This window comes from Onychostruthus taczanowskii, unplaced genomic scaffold (assembly GCF_017590055.1).
Source record: "Onychostruthus taczanowskii isolate IOZ18803 unplaced genomic scaffold, ASM1759005v1 scaffold4, whole genome shotgun sequence".
Lineage (NCBI taxonomy): Eukaryota > Metazoa > Chordata > Aves > Passeriformes > Passeridae > Onychostruthus > Onychostruthus taczanowskii.
Genome location: NW_024501459.1, coordinates 5,057,919 through 5,076,253, shown reverse-complemented (window position 1 = coordinate 5,076,253; position 18,335 = coordinate 5,057,919). Strand labels below are relative to the sequence as shown.

The window sequence follows — 18,335 nt, the reverse complement described above, 5'->3', positions numbered from 1 at the left end:
GAAATAAAAAAATGGTGAGCCGTTTCCCTAAAAGTGTTTGTAGCACCTTGATATTTCTCTGGCAGTAGAAGAGCCTCTCTTTGAACACACTAATGCTTTTTACTTGTAGAATTTAAAGCCCTAAAGTGAAGGAAAGATTGGACTGTGTCTTTCCAGTAAAGAAAAGATGGGAAAATGTCTTTCCATCTTATGCTGAAATAGAGAGTAAAGTAGAGGCTTGCCATAATCTAATCCAAGTTTCTTTCTTGCCATCATCCTATGGTTGCAGTCCTTCAATTATACTATTTCAGGCACTTGCCCAGATGCTGCATACAGAATCAATGGAAGAAAGTTTAAAAATAAATAAATAACCCAGTTTTCCAGCAGCATGTGTTGACATTACAGCTAATAAGTAGGGTAGTGCAGTTTGAATGTACTGACCTCCTGCCTATACTTCAAAGAGAACTCCAGTGCATAATTCCTACTTTTTTGAGTGTGGGCCAATTTTCTTTTCCTCTACTCTGTTTCAGTGGATCTGAAATTAAGTCCTGTTCATGTACATACATGACTTCTTTCCACAAGTTACTGATAGTGGGTGTCCTTGGTTGCAGTAGGAAAATATATTTAGTTTTTTTCTTGACTCAAGCAGAACTGCTTCTAGAAACTTGAAATCCTAAAGGTTACCAGATTGCTGAGAGATGTTCATGGTCTGCAAATATTTTTCCATTCCTATGTAAATATGCATCCATTCTCACTGTGTTTGATTTCCACACTCCTTCTTTATTATTTTTTTTTGGCCAAATGCAATTGAGACCCATGTGCAGAGATATTAAATAATATGTGAAGTGTGGTAGGTATGGCAACATGAAGTTGCCAGTTAATTCCAACTCGTTCTATTAAGAAACTGTGCCCTTAATTATTGAACAATGTTAATCACAGTATAATTTTGGGGCTAAACTCCAAACCTCCCAACTCTTAATGTTTTGTTTTATTTTATTTTAGAAAATCATATTGCAGAGCACACAGCTGAAAATTATGTGTTGCAGTGGCAGCGAGGACATATATCAAATTACCAGTATCTTCTCCATCTCAACAATCTGGCTGATAGAAGCTGCAACGATCTCTCCCAGTATCCTGTGTTTCCTTGGATCATAGCAGACTACTCTAGTTCAGTGTTAGGTATGTGTATATGAAAAAGCATGTTAGTGCATCATGACCAACCTGAAATGGGGCAGAGAGACTTTTACACTGCATAAACTTCATGTCACATCAAAATGAACCTGGCATTAGTGGTGTTTTCTTGTGGCCTTACCCCTCTCCTTTAGCTTAGGGGACAAAATGCCTCACCTTTTTCTGTTAAGTATTGCACTCCTCAGATACAGAGTATGTACCAAACATCTGCTTAGTTGCTTTGCAGATCAGCAGTACTGAGCATTCAAATATGTTGTGATTCTTATAAATGGAAAAGAAGCAGTAACATTACTTTTTTTTTTTTTAACAAGTTGGATGCACTGAAGTGTGTAGAATCCAGGTGTTCTTTTAAAATTCTTATCATTGCAGATTGAATGCAAGAGGCTGACAAGGCTTGTGCCTAAATAGGCTCCTTGATTAAGGGTCTTAGTGCAGTTTGTGTTGGGATTTTGTCCTCTTGAGGACTGTGTCCCTCTGCAAGAAGCAGAGTAGGGGAATCTTGTGGTATTCATCAGCACCTGCTCAAACACTTCAGTCTGATTGTATGGTGAGACTTAACTGTAGCCTGACAGAATGGTTAATGAGTAAGAAGAAAATGATACCAGCTGCTTTTGTGCCTTGGGTAGCAGTACCTTGATTACATGATACTACTTGTAATAACTGCCCCATAGATTAACTATTAGTTCTTAAGCAAGAGATTTGAAATTATACATACTTGGAAGGAAGATGAGTAGCTATTTACATTAAGACTTTATGGGATTGCAGTTAGTAGGGAGGGAGAAAATTACTGGAGGGGTTCTGTGTTGGCTTTTGTTTGCTTTGTCGCTGCTTGGATAGGCTGGGGGGTTTTTCGGTTTGTTTTTAAATATTGATTAGAGTACATTAAAGTCTAGTAGAATGCCTGGAGTCTATAACCAAGCATTTGGTTTTTTTTTTAAGATCTGACAAAGCCTGAAACATTTCGTGACCTTAGTAAACCAGTTGGTGCCCTGAATAAGGAAAGGCTGGATAGACTTGTGGTACGTATATCTTGATATTTATATGCTGAACATTTTGTGCCTTGTACATATTGGCAATAAAAGGAGCTTTGTCCAGCAAGCTTTGAGAATTATGTCTTAGAAATTATTTTATCAAAAGTTAGCTATAAACTTTATCAAACATACCTAAAACCATTCCACATTTATTTTCCAGCTTAATTTCATCAGAACTGGTTTTGTCAGTACTAATTTAAAATTATTTTAATCCATTTCCTCTCTCTTACTACCTTTTCATATGTGTATACTTTTGAAAGTTTTGCCTTACTTTTAAAATAATATTCTGAAATCCAATTTATATATATATATATGGTGGCACTGAGATGCTATAAACATACATGGGTTTATGAAACTTCAAAACCCATGGATTTAAGTGCGTAATGTAAAACACATGTTTGAAAGAAGAAAGAAAGGGTAGTAGAAATCTTAAATATTTCCATTTAAGAAAAATACTGCATTTGAGGAAAAGTGCTTTAAAGGGAGGAAATTTGGATCCATGGAGGTCAGAGTAGCAACTTAAAAATTCTATATACTTATAATAGTGCACCAAGTTTTTCTATTTCTCAAGGTAGGTAGGCTTTCCTTTCATAAGCTGTCAAACACGTACTTAGAGACTTAGAAGGTCCTCAGTTACTTTGCTTTTAATTATTTGTGTAAAATTATTGTCTTCTGTGGAAAGTTAATTATTGCAAAATAATTTATGGAACACTAGAAAAAAATACTGCCAGAATAACTCCATTATATTGATAAAATATAATATAAATCCATTATGTTGATAAAAAGATTAAAATATTTCAGAATCATATAGCTGCCTAAGATTGTGGAAGGCGGAAGAATATGAACAATATTGTGTTTACAGTAACAGTAAATAAAGTCTTCCTTCTAAGATCTGACTTTCCTCAAACTGTTATTGGCTTCATGCTTACTGCAGTAAAAGTCATTCTGTTTGTATTATGATATGTTTTAGAGTAATGCATAGGAGCTTCAGACAGGAAGGAATCTCCCAGGTTGATGGAAGTCATATGTTCTTCCATACTCTTATGAATCTTCATGTGAAAGACAAAAAGGAAGCATTTGTTTGCACTTCTTTGAATTGGAGTCACTGCAGTTATATGCTAAAGTGAGAGAGGAAAAAAACACTGAAAACCTGATAGTTCTGGATGACCAGTTTTGACAACTATTTTGCCATATTGATTTACTGCTTTGATTAAAGCTGCATGGATATTAGAATTTAAGAGTTTATTTTATCATTAGAAGAAAAATTGAGGGTGGGTGATCCTAATCTGTGCCTTTAGAAAGAAACAGTGTGTATGCGTTCAGTATTGAGGCAAAGCATCAGTGCTGATTTGAAACAGATGTTTCTTTCTCCTTCCTATGCTGCAGACACGTTACCAGGAAATGCCAGAGCCCAAATTCATGTATGGAAGCCATTATTCTTCTCCGGGTTATGTTTTGTTTTATCTCGTTAGAGTCGGTAAGACAGCTTTTATATGCTCTCTGAGCAGACAGTTACCTCCAAAGCAGACAAGGTTTGGAGCAAGCTGATGCTGTTTTTCCTTCTCCTTAGCTCCAGAATACATGCTCTGTCTGCAGAATGGAAAGTTTGATCATGCTGACAGAATGTTCAACAGGTTTGTTTGCATTTTGTCTATAACTAGGCTGGTTTTGTTTTCAAGTATGCATCCATGGGGAGTGCAAAGACTTAAAAATATTTTTTTTTAACAAATGTGTGATTGATCTGTCCTACCTAGCATTGCAGAAACCTGGAAAAACTGTTTGGATGGTGCAACAGATTTCAAAGAGGTAAAGAAATGGCTGGAAAATTATTCAAATCTTCTCATCTGTGCTTACCTTTCTCATCTACTGTTGATTTGAGAGTGTTTGGAGTGTGTTAGGTTGTTTTCTGTTGTTGCTTTTTGGTTTTGTTTTTGTTTGTGCGTTTCTGTTGTGTGGGTTTGGTTTTTTGGGTTTTTTGTAAGGCTGATGACTTCATTTTATGAATCCTTTATTAACCGTATACTAATCCTATGTAAACTCCATGTTTGCTCATCTGTGCCTGCTTTCTGGCTTTTAGTTTAACAGAAGTATCATTGTGAATGTTAATGGAAATGGGAATCACCAGAGTGTAGATTAAGGCTGAAAAGACAATTTTATGTATTATCTGCTGGAATCTTGTAAGGATTGGCTGTATTGCAATGTTACATCCAGAGAGTTAAACTGTAGAAGTAGTATCTTGGGTTTTTGAGCCTTTAGAAATTCTAACTTGTGTTGAGAAGAATAAACTGTCATATAGTAAATACTGTTGAATTTCTTTATCAAAGAAACATTATTTAATACAGTGATGCTTTTAAAAAATAGTCTAGAGTTAAGGGTTAGATATGGTGGTATTTAAATAATTGATTTAACCTCTGAAATTTGTCATAATTTAAATGTTATTCTAGATTTTAGCCTTGACTCTTACTTGATGTCCTAAAAATGAGAGCGTAGCTATGCAATGACAGTTCTGAAGATACTCGTAGATGTTATGGATTCATGTGTCACATATTACTTGTTAAAAATGTGCCATTCTGAATTTAGCAGTTTAGCTCAGAGAACTGTCTTGTAGGGAAAACCTGGAAACTTTAGGGCTACCCAACTTTAGGGCTTGACATATGAACTTTAATAACTTTCTTGCCAATGAATGATATGTTTAAGTGATGAAAGCTAAGCTAATATCAAAACTTAGTTGGTTTTTTTTGTTTGTTTTTTAAAATTCCAGTTGATTCCAGAATTTTATGAAAATGATTCTAGTTTTCTAGTAAATAGTTTGAAGTTGGACTTGGGAAAAAGACAAGGTGGAAAGATGGTTGAAGATGTAGAGCTTCCACCTTGGGCATCAGGTAATAATACTCAAACTTCTTGTATTATTAAACTTCTTTAAGTTAAAGACTTGTACTTTTTGGTTCAAACCAAACTTCTTGTATTATTAATTAATTCAAGATTGATTTGTATTATTAATTAATTCAAGATTAAAACTTCTTGTATTATTAATTAATTCAAGATTGCTGGAATCATTGTTCTTCCTCAAAAATGTCCATTCCAGTTTCTTCTAAATGAACTCTTCCTTTAAAGCACTGACATAATTAGTAGGTGCTTTTTATTTTTATTAGAAAATTGATATTTAGTGTGGGGTGTTTTATTGACTTTTTAAGAACAAGGAGGAAGATAGATGAATGCCAGTACTGAACGGGATATTTTCTCCTTTAATTAACCTTTATCTTGTCAGGTCCTGATGACTTTCTTCAGAAGAGCCAAGAGGCTTTAGAAAGTCCCTATGTATCAGAACATCTTCATGAATGGATTGACATCATATTTGGCTACAAGCAGAAAGGAAGTGAAGCAGTTGCAGCTCACAATGGTAAATACACATTTATAGAACTAGCAAAAAAAAAAGGGGATGCCACAATTAGGCAGGAATGATAAATCACAACATAGCTGTAATGTTTATTTTGTTTTGAGTGTTTATAACTGTGCTTTGAATGCTTGATCCTTATTGGAAATAGTGACTTATTGAGCAGTATTGCCTTCATGGTGATTTGCATCTTTGAAGATGTGCTTCAGAGGGTGGACAAGATGATTCTGTAGCGTTGCTGGGAATTGCTTGCACATCACAGTGTGGCAATATAGTATGGAATTAGTGTTTCCCAATTAAAAATGGAAGCCTGCAGGGTCTCCAAATGAACACGTATTTAGCCTTCCTCCACTGTAATTTCAGCGTGAGAATTTCAAAACAAGTTCCCCTGAGAGAATTGGCAAGGGAAAGAACATGCTAATGGGCTCCAGGTCTTCAGAACAAGAATGAAGGAAAAAGTGTGTGTTGGTTTGTCCTTGGTTGGTTTATACCTACATGTGACTGCATGTGAGACATTTCACTGTTTGCAGCCTTACTCTGAGCATGTATCTAGCCACTATGGGGATCCCCCTTACAAAGGGGGATGTTTTTATGTTACTGCTGTGAAGCTGTGTTCATTTACACCTAATAGTATTACCAATGATTAACTATTCATCAGTCTGATATTTTAGCTGTGTATGTTACTACCCAATAAGGATGTGCCCTCTTTAAAACAAGAGTAACAGATCAGAATTTTAGGGTATTTATTCCAAAAACCCTGATCCTTTTGAAGAACTTCTAGTTACAGAAAATGTTGAAGTAGTTTGCACTTAAAGATGTAATAAGTTTAGAAAGAAAACCTTCCTACAACAGTGGTGAGGGTAGAAATAAGCAACATTTTGGTGCTCAGCACTTTCTAATTCCAGAGTAAGATAGCTGAGATTGCAAGGGTTGTTTTCCTGGGGTTTGTTTGGTTTTGGGGTTTTTTTGCTGTTTGGTTGGGGGTGGGTTGGGTTGTTTTCCTGCTGTTCATTTCTTTCCAGTGTACTTTCTCTTTGTGTCCTTAACATATGATTGGCTATATTTTAGAATGTAGGATTTGGCATCCAGTCATACTGTGAGGATAAGTGTCAATTACAATGTACCACAGACTTTAAATACAGCAAATCAGCATATAAATTATGTCACCTATATTTTTACCACTCAAAAGAGACCACTAATGAGAGCACTTTTTATGCATAATGTGCTGCTTCTGATGCAGTATGGATTTTTATTAGCATAATGAATTGCAGACATTTAAGTAGATAAGAGAGTCGGAAAGGATCTGTGTATGAATGAACTTTGGTCAAAGTAAATATTCTTAAGCAGAGGCCTCCAAGTCATTTGCGTCATGGCAATTCACCTGGAAAGGTGAATACACAGATCTTTCTGATCATTTTTTATTACTTTCTGTTCCCTGTCTGAAAATTAACCAAAGATCCAGTTATGCAACTGTGCTTGCTTTCTTATTTATCTGTTTATTTATTTATTTATTGGGGGTAGGTATTTAAAAAGCTTAAGTAAGGAGCCTTCCTCTATGAAAGTACTGATTCCTTCTGAAACTTTCTGAAAAACTCTTGGAAGTTCTAAGTTTTTTCAGGTTAAAAAAAACAGGATTAAAATGTAAGACCTCAAACTCTAATGCCTGCTGAAATAGTTTATTTGTGAGTAGAAATGCAGCTCTGTTTGTAGGAAGACAAACAAAATGAGCCTTGTATATCTACATTGTACAAATAAACTTTTTTTTCCAGTGTTTCACCCATTAACTTATGAAGGAGGAGTGGATTTAAACAGGTAATTAACAAGAATCTGAATGTTTTTGTTAAAGCAGTTAGCTAAGTTTCTCAGTATCTCTCCAGGTTCTCTGCCAGCTCTAAAAGGGCTCTGTACAGGAATGGTGTTCCTCTTCCATTTTATACTCCCAAATATGAAGAGAAACAGCATCATATTCTCGGTTTTAGCTTGCATTGAAAGACTGTTTCTTAAGCATTGCTTCAGTCTGGCTTTTCTGCAAGTGCTTAATTTTTTCAGTCATTGAGACTTGTTATTTTACATGAACAAAGTTACGAAGCTGTTATATGATTGTAAATCTGCAGTAAATCAGCTCTATAAGAATATGTCATGGCCTGTAGTGCTGTAATAACTGCACACACAGTTCCATGCTTTTGGGGAAGGGGAGGGAAAAAAGTTCTTGCCTCCTTGGCCTAATTATATATCTTGCTTTGTAAAGTATTATGGACCCCAATGAAAAAGTAGCTCTGCTGACACAAATCCTGGAGTTTGGACAGACGCCAAAACAATTGTTTACAACCCCTCATCCTCAAAGGAAAATTCAGAAACTGAAAAGCTTGTCTCGAACATCTAGTCACAGCATTTCCATAGCCGAGTCTCCAGGTAAATGTTTAATAGATAAACTAACAATGTGAAGCATTTGTAATTTTGAGTAGTTTCTTTCTCCCACAGGATCTCATTATACAGCTCTCTTGGCTACTTTCCCTGTAATCCAACTCAAGATAAATCCATGAACTAAATCTTACAGAAAAACAAAACTAGACCAGTTTCAAATTTCAAATTTTTGTATTTTACCTTCTGTTCCAGTGGTCTCCTCTGGAACTATTCAACCTCTGCTTCTGAAGCTGTGGGAGGGCAATCATCCCTAGCCTTTCCCGACACTTTAAATTCAAGCTGATGTGACAGCAGTTTCAATGACCATATCTGCAGGCATTCTAAATGGTGCAAAGATTTGTTTGGGTTTTTAACAAGAATGTCTTAGGGGTAATCAGTTAATTAGCTTGATCAAAGTAAACCCTAAAAACTTAAATTAAGCATCTCAGTTTTTTCTCCTTTTCCATGACTTGAATGAAAATTTGAAAGGACATATATTTCCCCCTATACTTCCCCTATACTGTAGGGATGGAGTGGATTGAATAACTTTCTTCTAAAAAGGATGGTAATACCCTCACAGGCATTACAATTGCCATTCAAGACAGGACTTAAACCACTTCTCCAAAACTAAGATGCTGTTGTCTTCATAATGTATATAGTGATATAACTATAAATTGGGCTGAAGATTCAGCCCAGGTATCACTTGGAAAGATTTTTCTCATTTGATTGCCTCCAATTCACTTACCATTTGATGGCCTTCACTTTTAAGCAGAAGAGTGACAATGAGTGCTACTTGGCATGGCAACCTGTAGCATCCAATGGCAAGAGGAGCTTTGAGAGTTGTATGTGGTGATAGTAATGGTCATGTATTAAGTAGATTTGCTGCCTAAGTCATTAATTCACTCATCAACAGTTTCTCTTGGGTTTGACCTTTTTATAATCTCCATCTAATGGTCTCAATTTTGTTGCATTTTTAATCCCTTAACATTTGCAACAGTGAAATGAAGTTGTGACACTCTTAACATAATGCAATAGAATAATAAATGCATATAAATCATTGTAGCAGTAAATGGCTTTTCTAGTTCTTTTCCATCTGAAAAGCCCTTGACATTTCAAAGAACATCAAAACATTGCAGCAGAGTTTTTAAGTTTCCTTTTTTGTTTGTTTGTTTTCCATTTTGGAATTGCATTCCATAAAGTCTGCAGTTTAAAAGCACTAATTTGGTGAGAAAAGTCCTATTTTTGACTCTGTAAGCCTATGCAAATTCAGCAAGAGATTTAGGGGAAAAAAGTGATCTTGTCACTCTTTGCATTAGTCTAATGATCTTATTCCTGGAGTTCTGCATGATTTCTGTAATTTCATATTTGTCAGCTACCTAGGTATTTGAAACATGTCTTTTTATTTTCTATTTGTGATGGAACTGTACTGTGGCATTTTATTGCAGTTTCTCCAAATGAAGAATCATTTGAAGATTTGACAGAAGAAAGTATAACACTTGCCTGGAACAATATTGCCAAACTAAAATTAGATACGCAGTGTAAAATTCACAAAGAGTAGGTACTATTCTTTTCAGTCAAAATTCTTCCACTGAATTGGGTGGGGCATCTGTGTGTCAATCTGAATGATGGGTTAGGGTTTAAGGTAAATACTTTTCTTTGGGAGATGACTTAGTGATTTGATTATGCAAGATGAACTTGAGCATACGATGGGTTATGAATCCTGAGAAGGTATTTGTCAGCTTGATTTTTGCTATTGCTTTTCCTTAGCTCTAGATCTGTATAAATTCATTATCATTTTAGTACCTGAAGCAGATATTGATTACTCTTCTCTAAAACTGATAACAGCGGCCAGATAAAGACTTCCATTAATTTTTTTATAATGCCAGGAGGACACAACTTCATCCCATCAGATCTGAAAGGTTAAACACTTGAGTTGTTCCACTGTACACGTCAAGCTGCTGCTGCATGAGCAGTTTGCCAAGTCTCCAGCTATAGGTTTTCAGTTAATCCACGTACCAGACTGCTGTTCTGGTAGATTCATAGGGATTCAGGAGTCAGTAGGGGCACTTTCTGGGTGAACTTTGAAAATACCTAATAATGAACAATGTCAGCTATATTTTAAAGAACAGGTTTTCCTGTGGCCCCATCTCTTCTCCTAGTGACTGGGCTGGTTAGGAGAATTTTTTACTACCTTGGGTCCAGCTGCTTTCTTGGTGACTGTAATTGAATCTCAGAAAACATTATCATGTCCCTAAAACAAGGTAATATTTGTAGTGAGAAATCTGTTACCAGATTATTAGCATTAGAGAAATCTTGATCCTGAAAAGAGACTCAAATTCCAGCTTCTGATTATTTTTATTACTTTTTTTTTTTTCCTGAAGACTGCTGAGAAATAATGAGACACAGAGCTGTGTAACAGAACTTTGGCTGTGCAGGATGCTCTGTGCTTCCTAATTCCCTGACATAAGCTTTGTCTAAATTTCTTCCTGTAGTGACTTTGCCAATGTCAAATTAAAAGAGAAAAAATGTGCAAGTTCCAATTCCTGATACTTGAGGTTTTCAGTATCTGCTTGTAGGCAGCTTCCTGACTATTTGTAGCTACTCCAGAATTGGAAAAACTAAATGTGAAACCATTTATCTTTTCACACGGGCAAGTCCCTTCTGATGAAGTTGGAGTTCTTACAGAACACTATAGGGATCCTGTCATGGTATTTCACATAATATGTCAAGGTATATTTTTGTCTCTAGGCAGATAACACACGACTGTAGTGTTTTTAATCTCCTTGAATGTCTTAGCTCTTACAGAGCTCAAATAACAGATTTCAGCTGTAGTCTATTTACAGTATGGTGGTTAAGTTTCAAAACCTATGAAGTCACCCACAAGCTTACTTGTATTAAACAGGGCAATTACTGGAATAGCAGTCACTTGCAATGGGTCTTCTGTTTTCACTACATCCCAGGGTAAGTATTGCACAAGTATTTGCCACAACCTGCAGTGTAAATGGAGGTTAATGTTGTTTTTTTAACAAAATGGCATGAAACTGAAATATATATACGATGTAATTAAATAACTTAACTATATGAATTTGCTCAGTTGACTGACTCAAGTATTTCAATATTATCTAGGCTTGGAAGATAATTTCAGTAATGGTAATAATGAAAGTTTGTCCATTTAGATACCAGAGTTCTCTTTAAGAGTTTGATGAGCATGGGGTAACTGTGGACAACAATCTGTAACTGGTACAAAACAGGGTATTTGCAGGCCCAAGTCACAAGCCTTATAAAGAGTTTCTCAGAGACTATGAGAAACCTGTGTCTGCTTTTCATAGTAAGATACTCAAGCAGGAGCAAAATTATTAGCTTCTAGAATATAAAATTGTCCTTTTATCTTCTATTTTGTCCCTTATCCCCAGATTCAACTTTGAAGATGTTTTCCAGAGATTCGAAAACCATCCAGAGAAGTGTGTCCTTTTCAAACATGGTAGGCTGCTGTCAAAATAAGAATGAGATGATTGGGAATCTTCTGAAAGCTGCTCAGTGAGATGGCTCTTAGCATCCATCAATGCCTCTTTTCTTTCCCCTGCCTACACAGTTGTATTGTGTGTGAATAATTCAGCAGAGTGAATTGAGACTCTCTCAGGCCACCAGAGAAACAGAGCACATTCTGCAAATATGGGGAAGAAGCATTAAATGGTTACACGGGCTCTGTTCTGAGTTGCCCTGCTGTCCAGGGAACAGCTTGTGGTAGACAGTCTGGCATGAGCAGGGATGTCTTCCTGAGCAACCTTGAACTGCCATTGGGACCAGAATTTCAAAGCTTAAATTCCACCACATGCTCACATCCAGCATTGCCTTACTGTACCCAAGTGTTTGAAGCCTGTGAGTCAGCCAGCAGAGGAAAACCAAGCACAGGGAATGGAATCTGTGCTGGATGAAAATGAGCCATCCTTCTTCCATGAGCAATGATCTCAGCAACTTGTGAACAACACTTTCCCCCGTTCCTAAAAGAGCTGGGAAAGAGATTCTGAATTTGATTTTCTGTGCTTGAGCACTTGGCCAGACCTGGGTTATAAAGATACACTCCTAGTTGCCATATTCAGTCTTTTATTGGTGCAAGACGCCAAGATATATCAGTTTTCTCATCTCTAGGGGGAACAAGAATGGCAAATGTGTTGTCCAGACAGAAGGTCCCCAAGTAAGTTGCAGGATCAAGACCCTATGGTCTGCCATAGGACACATTAGCAGGTGAATCTAGATACATCAATTCCTAATCTTCAGCAACGGGAAACTTGGGAACATTGCTTCTTGGCACTGTGAAAAGGGGGCTCTTTGACTCCTGAGCCAAAATTCTGTTTTTCATGAGGAGGCTTTGTGTACTCTTGTACTTCTCCCCTTTAGTTTTAGTGCTGATCTAAACACTTCAAGCAATGCTAAAAGGAGTAGTGTTTACAGTCCAGCAGCTTACTGTTTTTCAAACAGACCTAAAACATGACCAGTAATGACACCAGGTAGAAGCACTGGGCTGTGATTGTTGGTTTTTTCTATGCCATTTCTAGTGACAGAAATGTAACTGAGCAGGTATCTGTAAATAATGTTTCTTGTTGAGAGCAGTAAGAATTAGATAGTTGTATTTGTTCTTTGAAAGACCTGAGCTGATAAGGACCTGTGATGGAGAACAAACAGCAAAAGAATCTGCATTTTTAGTTTCTGTTAGATATTTGTGTCTAGAATTCAGAACAGCTTACAAGATGAAGAGCTGACCCGCTTACTTCTGAATGAGGAGTTGCATACCATGTGCTTGAAATACCAGTTTCTTTGGAAAGATTTATCAGTTCTGCATGTATTTCTAAATGTTTCTGCTACCTTTATTTTATAGAGATTAAGTATTCTTGATGTTCAGTGTCCAACCTCTAAGGTTTTTCTTGATCAGTGTTCATTTAACATCTGCAGGTTATTTTTATAGAATATTAAAAATGCTTCTTGTTTTCCAGAAGCATGTTAATGTACTTGAATTGGATTTGAGGTAAGAAATTGAGTATTGCTTTTTTTTTTTTCTTACAGGCTTTGTCATCTTGTCTAATCTTACCAGGAGATACCACTGTCATAAGTTCTTCATGGGACAATCATATGTGTGTATTTACTTCCTGTTGCTTTATTGAATTGCATGGAGTGCCTTGGTCACTATGTTTATGGTTTTAGATAATGATACAGAAAATCATCACATTTTTAAAATAGTGTCTGTATTTCTGTTTTTTCCCACTAGATTTCTGTTAGAAACTACAGAAACATACTTACTTTATTTAGAAGAAAAACCCTTAAATTTTACAAAATGTCATGTTTTATAACCTTTTTCTGTTAGATATTTTTATTCAATTGCATTTGGAAGACAGCAAGATGTCCTCTTGGGCCATGACGATGCAGTCAGCAAGATCTGTTGGCGTGATGGGCGCTTGTTTTCTGCATCTTGGGATTCCACTGTGAAGGTTTGTAGATGGGATTGTTACAGTTGCATGACTATTTATAGCCAGCACTTTGTAATACTTAGCCAGCCAAATGCTTTGGGGTAGATGTACCTTCTGTACTACAGTAATAACCTGGCTAATATCATAGTAAATTTATTTCCAGAGTTTATTCTTTATTTAGCTTTAGCTCACCTGTTTCAAAGCTAAAGTGTTATTTTTTAGGAAATTTCATTCATTATCACTTACTGTAAAAAATGAGGATTCTGAAGGAAAACTGTTTTGTTGCAAAAACTGGAATGTTTTGTGACTTTGGCGATTGTGTTTCTTGGGTGGAATAGATTTCTAAAATGTTTAATAATTTTGTAGTTTACGTTCTTCAGCTAAGAGGAGCAGAAACTTGCTAATCTAAAGAGCATGCCTACAGTTAGGTGGAAAGATAATTTGGAAGCTAGAGACAGGAAAAACTTTCCCAAAGCCTGCTGTATGTGATTTTTTGGTAAGTACACATTTAGTGCAGTGATATCCCACTCTTAGGTAGGCTTTGTAGGCTGTCTGGAGTCAGCAGAGTTGTGTTCACCATGTGGCTCTGCTTAGGGTAAAGGAGTTCAGGTGCCATTGCTGTACTCTGCCACGTAGGCAAGGCCCACAGAGAACACAAGCAGCCCCCCCTTGTAATGGGAGAGTTCAGCACTGAAGGAACACATCTGGGGTTATATTACTGCTTCCTTGAACAAACATAACTATCTGTGTTGTAGGTGTGGCACTGTGTTCCTGGAGAGATCTTGAGCAATAAAAAACACCACTTTGAACTGCTTGCACAGTTAGAACATGATGTTAGTGTAAGTATATTGATAGGGTATCTGAGAATAAGAAAATTAATTGATTATTTAAATCATGATCTAGTGGTAAAGCACAAAGATTGGGTTAGGGGCTGAGGGGTGTATTTTGGGAAATGTGTAGGGGCATTTTGTTTTGGAGTTTTCACTGTCTGATGGTTCTGCACCAGTGTTCCCTGCTTCCTGGGTGGAAAGGTCCATTTCTTGGGACTGAAGCACCAGTGTAAACAGAGGTTTCTTAATTTGTCTTGCTCAGCTTGTATGCACAGAATTTCTATGGGGGGGCAGGAAGGATTGGGTGGTTTCTGTTTGCTTCTTTGGTATTGAAAACAGATTAATCTTTTTTCAAGTGTTTTGATTGTTACAGCTTGCTCTTAATGTCAGGCAAGCAAATGAAAAAGAAATCCTGAGTTGTTTACTGTGCTATCATGGTAAATATCTTAGTGAATTTCACTGTAAATATACAAACACATTGTGTGCAATGCATCATAAATGTGTAACTTTATACTTTTGTTTATAGACTCTAACATCAATCTAAGAAGATATATAGAATGACTGTGTTCTAAACCTTCCTAAAAGTTAGTTTTTTAATAGGTCACAATATTGGCAAATACTGAAACTGTTCTGATGACATTTAAGAACTGTACCCAAGAGAGGTGGTAACAGCTGATGGGTAGGAAGTTTTTTAAAAGTTAAAAATTTTACCCTTAAGGGTAGAGTCTAGCGGTTAGATGGAGAGTATTGGTACTAAAAGCAATCTGAAATGTCACTTAGCATTTCTGATTCTGCAAAGCAAAAGATTTTTAAAATGTCTTCCAAGTGACCTATTTTTTCTTCTTATAGTTTGAATTTTTCATACTTGTACCTAATTAAGGATGTTGAAAATCGAATTCAAAGTTTTTCATAAATAAAATATCCTCTTAGGGATAATGGGCTTGTTTTGTGTATGTTTAAAACCTGTCTCAAGATGCCTCACATGAAAGAAGAGGAGAAATCACAGGATGTTTAACTTCTTAGGTAAATACCATGGACCTCAATGCTGCAAATACCATCCTGGCATCTGGAACCAAAGAGGGTACCATTAGTGTTTGGGATGTTACTACAGCTACAGTGTTGCACCAGTTGCCACATCATTCTGGGACTGTATTTCATGCTGTTTTTAGTCCTGGTATGTTGGATTTCAGTTTTTAATATGCACTGTGGGGAGTTTCACAGGGAATCTTATTCTTAATATCATGTAATATATCTTTCTTATTGAAATTACTGCTTTAAGGGGGATAATGAGATGTTTTGGATTGTCACACCTCTCCTCTGTAAAGAACTTAATTGTACACAAGGCCATGCTAGGCTGTAGACCAGTGGTCTAGACTCTAAACCAATCTTGTTAGTCTTTGCTTGCTTAGAGACTTAGTTTCCAGTAAATTATTTATAGATAAGTAGGTCAGGTAATGTCACATCCAACATGCTGATCACAGAGTGCTTTGGCAAGTAGAACTGAATGTCTGAACATGCTTTTTTTGTTGTTGTTGTTTCTTTTGTTTGCTTCCTTCTTTTGTCCAGACAGCAGACATCTACTGAGCACAGGGGAGGACTGTTGTTTTAAAGTAATAGATGTACAAACTGGAATGCTCGTATCTTCTGTGAGCACTGAAGAGCCACAGAGGTAATGTGAGAACATGCAGGTTACGGAGCTGGGTGGAGATGGTTGGTGACAGCAGCATGGGAAGGGCCGTAATACTGGGAACTTTGTTTTATTGAATCACTTTTTCGAGTGCAAAGACTGACATTGTAGCATGTTGTGTGCATTATGATCAAGCTTTCCAAACTGGGCAAAATCAAAACAGCTCTCTAAGTAAACACCTTTTCAACAACAACTTTCATGTCCTTTAAGAGATGATGACAGCTGTAGCTAGCCAGCTCTTCCAGCAGCTGGGCTACTGAAATGTCTAACAAGTTGAGTTTTCTTATTTGAATCACCTCCATCACGAATATTGATTTTTTGGGTTTGTTGTGGAGGTTTTGTTTTAATGTTTTCTTTTTATTTTGATAGTCTTAAAAAAAGATTGGCTTTAAAATCAAAGACCGATCACCTTTCTCCACCAACTGAAAAGTATACAGTTATTTATGGTTTGTCAGATAAACAGATGGAATGTTTACTCAGTTACTGGAGTAAAAATACAGCAGCTATACATGGAATACACTTCATTTTTTTGTGGGTATACATAATTACATATGCATGTTCAGATATATATTTTCACTAGTTATTTACCTGAAAGTCATCTTTGCTTTTTAAGTGATGGTTTCAGGAATATGAAGTGGCAGAAGTGAAAGTGGTGGCTCATGAGAGCACTGGGATGTCACACGCATGCATAGCTGACTGGGCCCTCTTCTGTTATGGGACTATGTTTCATACTCTGCCAGCAGAAGCCCTGGCTGGGTCTAGGGCAGTCACAGAACCAAGTCTGGGTCATGAATCTTTAAAAGAGTTTGGGAATAATCTTTCCAGAAAGACTGTGTTAAAAGATGGTTTTCTTTAGTTTCATATCTCTCTTTCTAGTTCTTTTTTGACCTAGTTGGGAAGTGTTTGGCTGTCATTATGCAAAAGCTTGACATGAACTAATTTCAGATTTACTTGCAGGTGCTTCAAATGGGATGGAAATACCATCTTATCAGGATCTCAGTCTGGTGAATTACTGGTTTGGGACCTTCTTGGAGGAAAAATTACTGAAAGAATCAAAGGGCATACAGGTATGCCTGAACTATTCCCATTCTCAAACTGAATGTGAGATTCCTATTTTCCAGCTCTTTTAGTACTGAAAAGTTTGAGAGTCATCTGCTCAGCCAGCTGGCTGTTCCTGATGTCAGCTTTACCTGAAATACCAGAATTAGAAGTAGGTCCATGTGAGCCTCCTAGGAACTCAAGTAAGAATGGAGGAATATTGCTTTGTAGAAGACTGGCCAAAGGGAAATTACTTTCAATTTTTCTACTTCACACAACAATGTAAAAGTCAACCTGTTGGCCCTCAGATACAGTATAGACTGTACTGTATCTTTTGCCACAGTCTGTCCACGCTGAGTCTAACAATGTTAAGTAAACTTCTCTAGTAAACTTGTTCTGGATGGGGATTTATAGGCTGATTAAATGTATCTGTATAGTCTCAGTACATCAGCAACCAGGATGCGTGGAGAAAAGCTACCTTAGTTTTACTAAGTCAAATTTTTAAGGCTATTTAACTAAGAACAGTTGTTTCTAACTTCTCTGCTTTAAGTTTTACACTGGAACTTGACCTGTGGAGAGATCATTCTGTAGTTGGGGACTTTTCAGAAGTGGGCTTCTGAGGCATATGCTGCAAGATCTGAATACACTTTTAACATGAAAATTCCAAATGGCAGAGTGAAAAAGCTCATTCTCCCTGAATACTTTCCTAAGTTGCAATCTGCATTCTGCATAGCAGTGATGTCCCTCTAGTTCCAAAAGTGAGCTGAGGGAATGGAGCATGAGATCCTTACTGTGAGTAAGAGCAGCTACCTAGGACCCTACTAAAATTCCTTGTAGCATATATGGTGTCAGTATAATCCAAAACTCAGACTATGCTAAATTCTCTCAAAAAAAGATCTGTCATCTCAAGTACCACACTTACTTGCATTTGGATTTACTTGTTTGTGATTTTGTTTCCCAGGTGCTGTAACATCCATGTGGATGAATGAACAGTGCAACAGTGTTATTACAGGAGGGGAAGACAAACAAATCATGTTCTGGAAACTGCAATACTAAGTGCCTTTCCCTCCAGTCATTTAAATGAACTCTAATTTTAAACCAAACCTTTTAAAGGAACTTAACTCTGTGCAATGATGGCTGCTGAAGTTCAACCAGATAGGAAGCTTTGTTCAACCACAACTTTCTATGTTATGTTGACTTCATTGAGAGCCCTTAACTTCCATAGAGTATGCATTTGTTTTTCATGGACTGTCATACTGAAATTGCTTGTGTAAAATGATATCTGATATGAAATTAAAGACTTATTTTTCTGTAATTAAA

The 18,335-nt window shown here is 36.7% G+C and overlaps 1 protein-coding gene across 2 annotated transcripts in view; it reads left to right on the top strand.

Annotated features, from left to right (window-relative positions):
- The window catches only part of NSMAF (neutral sphingomyelinase activation associated factor), a 39,150-nt gene extending 20,815 nt beyond the window's left edge, over positions 1-18,335 (top strand). The window contains exons 13-31 of one of the 2 annotated variants that reach the window (XM_041412685.1): positions 1,026-1,158; positions 2,110-2,189; positions 3,588-3,678; positions 3,772-3,835; positions 3,956-4,007; positions 4,963-5,083; positions 5,470-5,601; positions 7,365-7,407; positions 7,844-8,007; positions 9,444-9,552; positions 10,901-10,959; positions 11,412-11,479; positions 13,060-13,127; positions 13,358-13,481; positions 14,216-14,299; positions 15,314-15,464; positions 15,857-15,959; positions 16,935-17,044; positions 17,977-18,335. In XM_041412685.1, the coding sequence (XP_041268619.1) occupies positions 1,026-1,158; positions 2,110-2,189; positions 3,588-3,678; positions 3,772-3,835; positions 3,956-4,007; positions 4,963-5,083; positions 5,470-5,601; positions 7,365-7,407; positions 7,844-8,007; positions 9,444-9,552; positions 10,901-10,959; positions 11,412-11,479; positions 13,060-13,127; positions 13,358-13,481; positions 14,216-14,299; positions 15,314-15,464; positions 15,857-15,959; positions 16,935-17,044; positions 17,977-18,071 (1,851 nt within the window). In that variant the 3' untranslated portion in view covers positions 18,072-18,335. Of the gene's footprint in view, positions 1-981; positions 1,159-2,109; positions 2,190-3,587; positions 3,679-3,771; positions 3,836-3,955; positions 4,008-4,962; positions 5,084-5,469; positions 5,602-7,364; positions 7,408-7,843; positions 8,008-9,443; positions 9,553-10,900; positions 10,960-11,411; positions 11,480-13,059; positions 13,128-13,357; positions 13,482-14,215; positions 14,300-15,313; positions 15,465-15,856; positions 15,960-16,934; positions 17,045-17,976 lie in introns of both variants that reach the window. The other variant, XM_041412684.1, reaches the window with a different exon arrangement.